General features: G+C 41.8%; 1 protein-coding gene across 4 annotated transcripts in view; it reads right to left on the bottom strand.

Moving 5' to 3' along the window:
- The window catches only part of LOC106605956 (synapse differentiation-inducing gene protein 1), a 42,666-nt gene that overhangs the window by 24,012 nt on the left and 5,665 nt on the right, over positions 1-12,989 (bottom strand). For all 4 annotated transcript variants that reach the window (XM_045720246.2, XM_014201980.3, XM_045720238.2 and 1 more), the window contains 2 exons: positions 9,790-10,462; positions 4,046-4,183 (listed from right to left, as the gene is read on the bottom strand). In XM_045720246.2, coding sequence (XP_045576202.2) covers positions 4,046-4,183; positions 9,790-10,356 — 705 coding nt within the window. In that variant the 5' untranslated portion in view covers positions 10,357-10,462. The remainder of the gene's footprint in view (positions 1-4,045; positions 4,184-9,789; positions 10,463-12,989) is intronic.

Raw genomic sequence — 12,989 nt, 5'->3', positions numbered from 1 at the left:
ATACACTTCAAACAGACATACACTGAGTGTACAAAACATTAAGGACACTTTCCTAATATTGAGTTGCACCCCCACAGTTGTGTCAAGTTGGCTGGATGTCCTTTGGGTGGTGGACCATTCTTGATACACACGGAAACTGTTGAGCATGAAAAACCCAGCAGCGTTGCAGTTCTTGACACAAACCGGTGCACCTGGCACCTACTGTACAACCCTACCCCGTTCAAAGGCACTTAAATATTTTGTCTTGCCCATTGACCCTCTGAATGGCACACATACACAATCCATGTCTCAATTGTCTCAAGGCTTAACATTTTTTAACCTCCTGCCCTTCATCTACACTGATTGAAGTGGATTTAATAAGTAACATCAATAAGAGGTATCATAGCTTTCACCTGGATTCACCTGGTTAGTCTATGTCACGAAAAGAGCAGGTGTCCTTAATGTTTTGTAAACTCAGTCTACATACCCCACCAGACATGCCACTATGGGTTTCTTCACGGTACCAAACCAAAAACGGATTTAAATGGGTCACTTAGTTATGTATAGAGCAGTGCCGGCCAGTGCCGTTTAAGATGAGAGAGGACGATAAATGAGTTTTAGGAGCATGGCCTTATTTCTATTACAGCATATTGGATGACTGTTATTCATATTCCATTCACCCAGCTCAATGTAACATCGATAGGTTTAGGCTACTACATGACTAATTTTCCCTATACCCATCATGAGGTTGTCCAACAGTCGCAAACGAGAGTTTCTATTGGCTAAATTCCAGTATGTTTATCCCCGTTTCATTCCGTTTAATAAATGTTTTTCAACAGAAGATTCGGCAGAATGAATACACCCCTGTTCATCAACATACACAGTTCACTTTCATAGCAGCCACATACAAACAGCATGATCCCTTGGATCATTCCTTCTCACATCTACACCCTCTTCTCCTCTCACCTTTTCCCTTCGCTTGTGGACTTCAGTGCACAACACATCAGCTGTTTGTGACCAGGCGAAAAAAACCTTTCCAAGCCAAACCTTCATATTATTACTGCTACACACAGCCTACATCATTGTCACCATATTAACGTCATAGTCAACATAGCTACAAGAACTAACGTGTTAGTAAACCTGCTACAATCATGCAGTACAGTGTACAGTCAGCAGCAAACAGTTAAGCAGTTATACCGGCAGGCCCCAGTGGCAATAAATTAATAAAACCAAAAGCTTACCTTGGAAGAGTTCCAGAGTTGGATAGTCATAGCCAGCTAGCTAACATAGCATCTCTCTCTGTTTGAGCCGGGTATTAAAGTAGGCTATAGCTAGCTGCATTCGCTAGCTAAGCAAACATTTTTTTAAATACTATGAAATATAGCTCTCTTGCTTGTTTCTCCTTTATTTTTGAAGAAATGTATTTGTTCAAAACTGTTCAACTATTGTCTTTCTCTCTCTTTGAGTCAACTAACATTACTCACCACATTTTATGTTCTGCAGTGCTAGCTAGCTGTAATTTATGCTTTCAGTACTAGATTAAACCTCTGATCTTTTGACTGGGTGGAGAACATTGGGTGGTCAGTTCATGTGTCAAGAGCACTGATAGGTTGAAGGATGTCCTCCGGAAGTTGTCATAATTACTATGCAAGTGTATGGAAGAGTGTGAGAACCACGAGCCTCCTAAGTTTTGTACTGAAATCAATGTACCCAGAGGAGGTCGGAAACTAGCTGTCCTCCAGCTACACCATGGTGCTACCCTACAGATTGCTGTTGAGGCTACTGAAGACCTTCATTGCAAAACAGTGTGTGTTAATCAATTATTTGGTGACTGGAAAACATGTAGTATAGTTTTATCTAGAAAGAACAACTTTAATGTTTCACTATTTGTATTTTTATGAAATTCCCTGAGGATGGTCTTCCCTTTCCTCCTCTGAGGAGCCTCCACTGGCAGAGAGCCATGTCATCGTGGAATGCTCTGCCTCCAGAGGTTACCCAGGCAAAAAGCAAGTCCAGCTTTAAAAAACAGATACAAAATCTTCTTGTATCCCAGCGCCTCACCTCTTTCTAAATATCTAATTTAACGGTACTGTATATGAATATGTACAGTGCCTTGCAAAAGTATTCATCCCCCTTGGCGTTTTTCCTATTTTGTTGCATTACAACCTGTAATTTAAATTGAATTTTATTTGGATTTCATGTAATGGACATATACAAAATAGTCCAAATTGGTGAAGTGAAAAAAATAACTTGTTTCAAAAAATGTAAAAACAGAGAAGTGTTGCATGCATATGTATTCACCCCCTTTGCTATGAAGCCCCTAAATAAAATCTGGTGCAACCAATTACCTTCAGAAGTCACATAATAAGTTAAATTAATGCCACCTGTGTGCAATCTAAGTGTCACACGATCTCAGTATATATATATATACACACACACACTTGTTCTGAAAGGACCCAGAGTCTGCAACACCACTAAGCAAGCAACACCATGAAGACCAAGGAGCTCTCCAAACAGGTCAGGGACAAAGTTGTGGAGAAGTACAGATCAGGGTTGGGTTATAAAAACATATCCAAAACTTTGAACATCCTACAGAGCACCATAAAATCCATTATTAAATAATTGAAAGAATATGGCACCACAACAAATCTGCCAAGAGAGGGCCGCTCACCAAAACTCACAGACCAGGCAAGGCGGGCATTCATCAGAGGCAACAAAGAGACCAAAGATAACCCTGAAGGAGCTGCAAAGCTCCACAACGGAGATTGGAGTATCTGTCCATAGGACCACTTTAAGCCGTACACTCCACAGAGCTGGGCTTTATGGAAGAGTGGACAGAAAAAAAGCCATTGCTTAAAGAAAAAAATAAGCAAACACATTCGGTGTTTGCCAAAAGGCATGTGGGAGACTTCCCAAACATGGAAGAAGGTACTCTGCTCAAATGAGACTAAAATGTAGCTTTTTGGCCATCAAGGAAAACACTATGTCTGGCGCAAACCCAACACCTCTCTTCACCCCAAGAACACCATCCCCACAGTAAAGCATGGTGGTGGCAGCATCATGCTGTGGAAATGTTTTTCCATCGGCAGGGACTGGGAAACTGGTCAAAATTGAAGGAATGATGGATGACGCTAAATACAGGGAAATCCTTGAGGGAAACCTGTTTCAGTCTTCCGGAGATTTGAGACTTGGACTGAGGTTCACCTTCCAGCAGGACAATGACCCTAAGCATACTGCTAAAGCAACACTCGAGTGGTTTAAGGGGAAACATTTAAATGTCTTGGAATGGCCTAGTCAAAGCCCAGACCTCAATCCAATTGAGAATGTGTGGTATGACTTAAAGATTGCTGTACACCAACAGAACCCATCCAACTCTAAGGAGCTGGAGCAGTTTTTCCTTGAAGAATGGGAAAAAAATCCCTGTGGCTAGATGTGCCAAGCTTGTAGAGACATACCCCAAGAGACTTGCAGCTGTAATTGCTGCAAAAGGTGGCTCTACAATGTATTGACTTTGAGGGGTGAATAGTTTTGAATAGGTTTTCCGGGGTTTTTGTTGTCTTATTTCTTGTTTGTTTTACAAGAAAAGATATTTTGCATCTTCAAAGTGGTAGGCATGTTGTGTAAATCAAATGATACAAACCCCCCAAAAAATCTATTTTAATTCCAGGTTGTAATGCAACAAAATAGGAAAAAGTCCAAGGGGCTGAATACTTTCGCAAGCCACTGTATATATGAATAATGTGAAATAGTATTTTTGTTGTCTCTTGGTGTCTTTCTAATATATAACTCGTTTGAATTTATTGTCACATCTTGTGTTCTTGTCTCTAACTGTTCTGTACTTTGTCATGTATTTGTACACTTTATGTGGACCCCAGGAAGAGTAGCTGCAGCATGTGCAGTAGCTAATGAGGGTCCAAATAAACAAAACGTAAATCTATAAATTGACTTATTTCGATTATTTATTGTCTGTTATACACATTCTCCTAAGACTGCCTTGATATTTACTGTAAATGCTTGTGGTGACCAAGCCATGGTGTAGAGTCATTGACACTACAGTAGTCCTTACCTCGTGGGACAGGTAGAAGGCAGCAATCCCCAGGGGCCAGAAGCAGCACACCATGGAGAAGACGCTCAGACCCAAGTGGTCTCTCGGTGGCATCATGAGGAAGTTGTCCTCACTCTCCGAGTCGCTCGAGTACTCGCTCTGTGAAAGCACAAAGAGTGAATACTGCAGGTCAAGAAAGGAGAGAGGTCTACAGAAGACTGCACTGTAGCGCAGCATAGGGTGGCCTTGCTAATGTTTAATTGAAATGATTTTCTGTCTTTATAGACTACAAATGACCTCGTTTTCCTCACCTCAGCACAGGTTTGTAAATACACTGACAGCTTGCACAGCTGGGCTCTCTAGCAGTCGATTTGCACCGGGAGGGACCTGTACATATGTTCACCCAGACAGGGGCACGACTAGCCATGCCAGCTGGACAATGATGGGCAAAAAAAACAACCCACCACCTCGCTCTCTCTCTCTCTCTCTCTCTGCTTCCTCTCCCACTCTCTGCTTCCTCTCCCACTCTCTGCTTCCTCTCCCTCTTAGGCACAGTGTATTCACACCCCTTGACTTTTTCCTAATTTATTTGTGTTACAGCCTGAATTTAATAATAATAATCATGTTTAACATTATTTTTGAATGACTACCTCATCTCTGTACCCCACACATACAATTATGTCAAAGGTCCCTCAGTCGAGCAGTGAATTTGAACCACAGATTGAACCACAAAGACTAGAGAGGTTTTCCAATCCCTCGCAAAGAAGGTCAGCTATTGGTAGATGGGAAAGAAAATCAGACATTGAGTATCCTTTTGAGCATGGTGAAGTTATTAATTATGCTTTGGATGGTGTATCAATAAACCCAGTTACTACAAAGACACAGGCGTCCTTCCTAACTCAGTTGCCAGAAAGGAAGGAAACCACTCATGGATTTCACCATGAGGCCAATGGTGAATTTAAAACAGTTTAATGGCTGTGGCAGGAGAAAACTGAGGATGGATCAACAACATTAACCTAAATGACAGAGTGAAAAGAAGGCAGTCTATACAGAGTAAAAAATATTCCAAAACATGCATCCTGTTTGCAATAAGGCACTAAAGGAAAACTGCAAAAAAATGTGGCAAAGAAATTAGCTTTATGTCCTGAATACAAAGTGTTATGTTTGGGGGAAATCCAACCCAACACTCACTGAGCATCACTCTTTATATTTTCAAGCATTGCGGTGACTGCATATTGTTATGGGTATGCTTGTCATCGGCAAGGAATCGTTTCTTAGGATAAAAATAAATGGAATAGAGCTAAGCACAGGCAAAATCCTTGAAAAAAAGCTTTCAGTTTGCTTTCCAAAAGACATTGGAAGACAAATTCACCCTTCAGCATGACAATAACCTAAAACAAGGCAAATATACACTGAAGTTGCTTTCCAAGATGACATTGAATGTTCCTGAGTGGCCTAGTTAAATTTGACTTAAATCGCCTTTAAAATATATGGCAAGATTTGAAAATGGCTGTCTAGCGATGATCAACAACCAACTTGACAGAGCTTGAGTAATTTAAAAAAAATAATAATAAGCAAATATTGTACTATCTAGGTGTTCAAAGTTCTTCGAGACTTACCCAGAAAGACTCACAGTTGTAATCGCTGCCAAAGGTGATTCTAAAATGTATTGACTCAGGGGTGTGAATACTTATGTAAGAAATTTGAGAAAAAAATAAATAATAATAATCTAAAAACATGTTTCAACTTTTTCACTATGGGGTATCGTGTGTAGATTGAATCCATTTCGAATTCAGACTGTAAGTAGGGCCATGCTTTATGGGCTTTTAAAAAAAAGTTGCTTTTACCTTAATTTCCAGCATGATCCACTAGGTTTGCTGCAGGTAGAAGGTTCTAGGAAATGATATTTTAATTGACTCCAGTCAACCAATCAAAGTTTGGTTGTGCATGTGTGTGTTTGGTGGGGAAATCGCTTAAGTCAGCGGCGGCGTACCTCTGTGACAATTGCACAGCCTATTATTTGTCAGGGAATACTATTTGTAGTTCAGTGATTTTAAACCTCACTTTTCTCAAGCTGATCCTTTCCAACGGACTTGTAAGTTGTAGCTAAAAATGGGGCAGTTAGGGGCAGTTAAAGGGGAGAGTCAATCAAACCAAATGCAATATACTTCCATGGTTGGTTTCACTGACTCATGCTGGAAATACTGGTGAAAGCAAAGTGCCCAAAAAGAAGCAAAAAAAAGCATGGCCCTAATTATGAGGACATTCTTGTCCTGGAGGGTGGATTAGCAGGATACCACAAGAAATCATTGCACCTCTTCAGAACTCTAGCTAATTAACTTCAGATGGATTCTGAGCAAGACGCCAAAAAATTGTAATTCACAAATCTCATTCCAGACACAGTGCCTAAATCCGACGGTAATGGAGTCAGAAATGTGGCTGCATAATAGAAGAGTCAAATGCTCCATTAACTAGATTCTGAGACAGACTTCAATTTTCTATGAAAATATTAGAGTACACAGTAAATGATATATGATAATTGAAGGGACGTAGATAGGCTGTCTAAGTTACTATGTAAATTTGGAAGGCTTAGACATGTTTTACTCCACAAGTACTGTAAGAACATTGTGAAGGGCAGTCCAATAACATAAACCCACGGGAATCATGTTAAGTATGCGGTACAGTATTTGCTATTCATTTTAAGGATAGTAATCCACAATAATTATTCTGTGGGCACCTCATACAGTTGAAGTCGGAAGTTTACATAAACTTTAGCCAAATATATTTAAACTCAGTTTTACACAATTCCTGACATTTCATTCTAGTAAAAATTCCCTGTCTTAGGTCAGTTAGGGTCACCACTTTATTTTAAGAATGTGAAATGTCAGAATAATAGTAGAGAGAATGATTTATTTCTGCTTTTATTTCTTTCATCACATTCCCAGTGGGTCAGAAGTTCACATACACTCAATTAGTATTTGGTAGCATTGCCTTTAAAATTGTTTAACTTGGGTCAAACGTTTCAGGTAGCCTTCCACAAGCTTCCCACAATAACTTGAGGAATGGGCCAAAATTCACCCGACAGAGCTGGTATAACTGAGTCAGGTTTGTCGGCCTCCTTGCTCGCACACACTTTTTCAGTTCTGCCCACAAATTTTCTATAGGATTGAGGTCAGGGCTTTGTGATGGCCACTCCAATACCTTGACTTTCTTGTCCTTAAGCCATTTTGCCACAACTTTGGAAGTATGCTAGAGGGTCATTGTCCATTTGGAAGACCCATTTGCGACCAAGCTTTAACTTCCTGACTGATGTCTTGAGATGTTGCTTCAATATATCCACATAATCCTCTCCTCATGATGCCATCTATTTTGCACCAGTCCCTCCTGCAGCAAAGCACCCCCACAACATGATGCTGCCACCCCCGTGCTTCACAGTTGGGATGGTGTTCTTCAGCTTGCAAGCCTCCCCTTTTTCCTCCAAACATAACGATGGTCATTATGGCCAAACAGTTCTAATTTTGTTCCATCAGACCAGAGGACATTTCTCCAAAAAGTACGATCTTTGTCCCCATGTGCAATTGCAAACCGTAGTTATGCTTTTTTTATGGCGGTTTTGGAGCTGTGGCTTCTGTCTTGCTGAGCGGCCTCTCAGGTTATGTCGATATAGGACTCGTTTTACTGTGGATATAGATACTTTTATACCTGTTTTCTTCAAGCATCTTAACAAAGTCCTTTGCTGTTGTTCTGGGATTGATTTGCACTTTTTGCACCAAAGTACGTTAATCTCGAGGAGACAGAACGCGTCTCCTTCCTGAGCGGTATGACAGTTGCGTGGTCCCATGGTGTTTATACTTGCGTACTATTGTTTGTACAGATGAACGTGGTACCTTCATGTGTTTGGAAATTGCTCCCAAGGATGAACCAGACTTGTGGAGGTCTACTATTTTTTTCCTGAGGTCTTGGCTGATTTCTTTAGATTTTCCCATGATGTCAAGCAAAGAGGCACTGAGTTTGAAGGGTAGGCCTTGAAATACATCCACAGGTACACCTCCAATTGACTCAAATGATGTCAATTAGCCTATCAGAAGCTTCTAAAGCCATGACATAATTTTCTGGATTTTGCAAGCTGTTTAAAGGCACAGTCAACTTAGTGTATGTAAACTTCTGCCCCAGTGGAATTGTGATGCAGTGAATTATAAGTGAAAAAATCTGTCTGTAAACAATTGTTGTAAAAATGACTTGTGTCATGCACAAAGTAGATGTCCTAACCGACTTGCCAAAACTATAGTTTGTTAACAAGAAATTGTGGAGTGTGTGAAAAACGAGTTTTAATGACTCCAACCTATGTGTATGTAAACTTCCGACTTCAACTGTATATTATTACATTGCTGTGTATTTCAAAAGAACCCACGTTGAGAATCCAAGGAGCTAATTTTGTACTGAATAAGGGCCAAATGAAGGGGAGTTTTTTTTTGCTTTCTCTAAAGTATTACAACATACCGTAATAAAGATCTTATTAACTCAAATTAAGAATGCGCTATAAAAAGGGTGTTCACCTTGACTGCTCCAGTGACAACCACCAGAAACCATGGCAACACCAGAAACCAACAGTTTAGTGTTGACTCAATTCATTTTTCCTGCAAACATTTAGTATATAAATAACTAGTCTTTGAAGGGCACATAAACACAGGGATAGGGAAATTATATATCCACAAGACAGCCATCTGAGCCCACATACAGTGCATGTCTTCTCCTTCCTGGTCTGTCCAGAAGCCTCCTGAGCAGGGTAATGCCTGGGCTGTGCTACACCTGAATCAGAACAGTTGGCAGAGACAGCCAGACGCAGCGGATACCCAGTGGTCCAGACTGCCTCTCCCTTTTCCTCCCATTTCTCTTCTTCTCCCCTCTCCTCCCCTGTCTCCTTTCACCATATCATCTCCTTTCCCCTCTCTCCATTCTAGCCTCTCTGAATTCTCAACAGAGCCTCTTTCATGCTGAGGCAGCCTTTGAAAAGCCTGATATTTATCATATGTCAAGAATAAAACGTTGCTCTCAGTGAACAGCTTCAAGGACCCAAGTGATCTTCGTCCTTCAGACAAAAACTTCTGAAATCCAGTGGTCTAAGGCACTGCATCGCAGTGTTAGCTGTGGCACCAGAGACTCTGGGTTCGAGCCCAGGCTCTGTCGTAGCCGGCCGCGACCGGGAGGCCCATGGGTGGCGCACAATTGGCCTAGCATCGTCCGGGTTAGGGAGGGTTTTGCCGGCAGGGATATCCTTGTCTCATCGCGCACTAGCGACTCCTGTGGCGGGCCGGCGCAGTGTAAGCTGACCAGGTCGCTAGGTGTACGGTGTTTCCTCCGACACATTGGTGCGTCTGGCTTCCGGGTTGGATGCGTGCTGTGTTAAGAAGCAGTGCGGCTTGGTTGTGTTGTGTTTCGGAGGATGCATGGCTCTCGACCTTCGACTCTCCCGAGTCCGTGCGGGAGTTGTAGCGATGAGACAAGACAGTAACTACTAACAATTGGATACCACAAAATTGGGGAGGAAAAAGGAGGTAAAAAAAATGTATAATATATATATTTTTTTTAACTTCTGAAATCCATCTGGTCCATTTGTATTTGGCTCTAAATGCAATAATAGAAACATATAATACAAAACTTCTAACCATAGAGAAATACATTCATGTGTTTCATACATATAGCCATCCCTTAAAATGTTTACATTCTAATGTGTTATGATAAAAGACAGAGCCCCCGAGCCTTACCTCCAGCTCTTGGAACTCATCATCATCGTCAATGTCATAAGACAGGGTCTGGATCTTTGCATCCTCCACAGACAGTTCCAGGAACTTTCCATCGGCAAACATCAGCCCATCCTTGGAGGCAGCAGAGGAGCCGGATGCCAAGTCCTCTATGAAGGTGGTTTCACAGCAATCCCCGACTCCTCCATCCCCCCAGGCCCGCAGCATGTTTTCAGAGTACAGGATCAGGTTGGGCCTGAAGCAGGGGTCTATGCCCTGGGGCAGAGCGCTAGGGTTGAGCAGCTGTGGGGGTCCCCCTCCTCCGCCCACCCCCTGACCATTCTGCTCCTGCTGAGGGGACAGGTTGACCACCATGTGACCCTGGTACTGGGGGGCCGAGTACACCGACACCAGCCCTTCCCTAGTCTCTACCATCAAGCTGTGGGTGTTGATCAGACCGTTGTGCTTGCAGGAGGCCAGCCCTGCATTCCTTCCTCTCTCGATTGGAGAAGACGTCCGCTGGGTGGGGGGCTCAGCCTCCACAGCCTGGCTGGAGCCCGACCCCGCTCCCTGTCCTGGTCCACTCTCCATCCTGGCTTAGAGAGCTGGATTGTTTGATCAAATCCCCTCCTCTTTAAAGGCCTCTCTCATAGGGGCCTTGGGTTGGGGAAGGCATGGGATGGCAGGCTGCACTCTCCTGTGGGAGGTCATATTAAAATTGTTTAGCAGATTAAAAAGGTATTTTGTATTCAATTTGCCTTGTTGCTGTTTTCATCAAAAGCAGTATAAACCCAGACAAAGCTTTAAACCTTTACATACTTCCTCTATTTAGGTTACTGAATTGGTATTTCAAATGAGAAAAACTATTTTTGTAGTCTTGCACATGTAAATGTATTTTTAATTGTGTTGGTTTATTTTGGTGACTCCAGCTCAGTCAGAAACATGGCCAGGTAGAGGGTTGAAGAAAAAGTGAAGAGGAGTGTTTTTTCAATTAACATCCACCATCTCTGTGACGATTGAATGGCACAGCTGCTAGTTACAAAACATAAACCCTGCCAAGCATTAAATCCCAAGGTGTTCGTTGCTGCCTAAGGCACTTATAACTCCCAACCTACATCACTTTGCCTTTTATCTGGTGGGGTATGTAACCAACAAATGCATTTTGTTGGCAAACACACACCTGCCCGCATGCACATACACACACACACACAAAAACACACACATGCACAGCAGACACGCCTCAACCTCGATCCCTCTCTCAGCCTGCAAGGTTTTGGTTCTCAAACATGCAAATGCAGTCCCTGCATATGCAGTAACGTTTCATGTCAGAGCCATTGATAATCTATCGGCATGCTCTACCTTGCCAAGGCCTGGAATGAAAAGGCAATTTTTGCTAGGTTCAGCAGTAAACTGTGTGTGCAGGATGAGAAACGGGCCACTGCAGGGGAGGCTCTAATGGACATGACATCCTGGTCAGTTTTTGAGTGTATTGCCACAGACTGAGAACAGATTCCCGTGCAGAACCCTGTGACCAATTAAACGCCTCACTTAATGTGAGAGGTATTGGGACTCCCTTGGCTTACTTTCAATCCTTTATTTGTTTGCTTTTCGTCTTTTGCTGAAGAGTTCAATGACCTGCTTTGCATTCACGGCCTCAGGGAAAGTTAACCAACAGCTTTAAAGCATGTTCTTGCTTTAATTAGCTAATTAAAGGCTCCAGTGGAATTAAAATGGACTGCCACTGTTCCCTTTCTATCACCTTCAATACTCAAAGCTAATGTCAAAGCTAAAGCCTATTGGAGGGATAGTCTGTTCAACATTGCAATCTCTATTTACATTATGAGAATATCTAGCTGGTCACGTTTAGGCTCAATGGCAGTCACAACACAGTGCTATCTCTGAGCATATGACCATAATTGGCCCTCACAAGACCAAGCTTTTAAAGGCTTAACTCAGTACGGAGCCCCTGAAACCATTGGAGTACATAACTAGCCTTGCAATACAGACAATAATGGGACAGTCATTCTCCTGAAAAGATACTAGATGGGCCACTTTGAAAGGGACTATAGCTCCCTGTTGACAAGAAGTCAACGAATTGAGAATGTAAAATGAAGTGACAATTGGTCCCCCCCTTGCAACACTAAAATACAATGGAAACAGTGAAGATCATGTTTCCATACAGTCCAATGACCTCTATTGACTTTTTTTTTTAAATACAGAAAAGTATATGTTTGGAAGCTATCAATCAGGCCAGATAATGTTTACGTTTTCAAATAATGAGTGTTGGGGTAGCCTACCAGTCGACAACTTAACTTTCCATGAAAGCAATATACAGTATCTCAGTTTGTAGGTTATGTGCTGCGGGCAACATAGCCGGGCTACGGGTTGGCCAATTTCCTTGAATTTCCTTAGTATACATCGAGCATGCAATGCTGGTTCAGTAAAAGAACCTAGTCCATTTGAATGAATTGGAGTGTAACTAATCCAAGTGTAGGACATGACACATGGTGAATGGAGAAGTAGGCTAAAACATGGTCAGTACCGGATCAAAATAGCCGCACGAAGTCTCCTCCGGTGAATGGAGGAGCTATCCGTGTTGCTGTCATTCAAGGTCTTTTGTTTACCTTGTTTGTAATGAGCACGGGACGGTAGTCAGGGACCAGACATCCATCACTCATCTTGAAACAAAATCAGTCTTATATGATATACAGCCCACGCGGAAATGCGGCACTATCGTTGATGTTATTGTGAAACATATGTATTCAAAAAAGCTAGTAGCCTACCCTTTCGGTAAATTCATCTGCATCGCCCCAAAAAACTAATCAATGAAAATACCAACTAGTCAAAAACTGGTTGCATCAACGATGTTTCCACGTCATTTCAACAACAACAAAATTACATCTGACGACGTTGAATCAACGTGGAAAACTGATTGGATTTGCAAAAAGTAAATCAACATAAGGGAATTTCGTATTTTTTTAACCCAACCTTTAACCTAAATCCAGTAACATAGTGAAATGTTTGTTGAATTCACGCTGAATTCACATTAGTTTACATCTCAACCTAATGTAAACCAAAACTAGACGTTTAAATTACGTATTTTCCCAGTGGCTAACTAACATTTATAGGCTTGCTTGTGTTCTTCGCAGTCTCCTAAATTCTTTAAAAACCAATGTCGTGAATAAAATGGACAAATGTAGGCTATACTTATATTTGAATTGTGA

The sequence above is a fragment of the Salmo salar genome, chromosome 01 (assembly GCF_965601325.2).
Source record: "Salmo salar chromosome 01, fSalSal1, whole genome shotgun sequence".
Taxonomy (NCBI): domain Eukaryota; kingdom Metazoa; phylum Chordata; class Actinopteri; order Salmoniformes; family Salmonidae; genus Salmo; species Salmo salar.
Note: the sequence above shows the minus strand (reverse complement) of the source record. Positions and strands in the feature narration are given on the sequence as shown.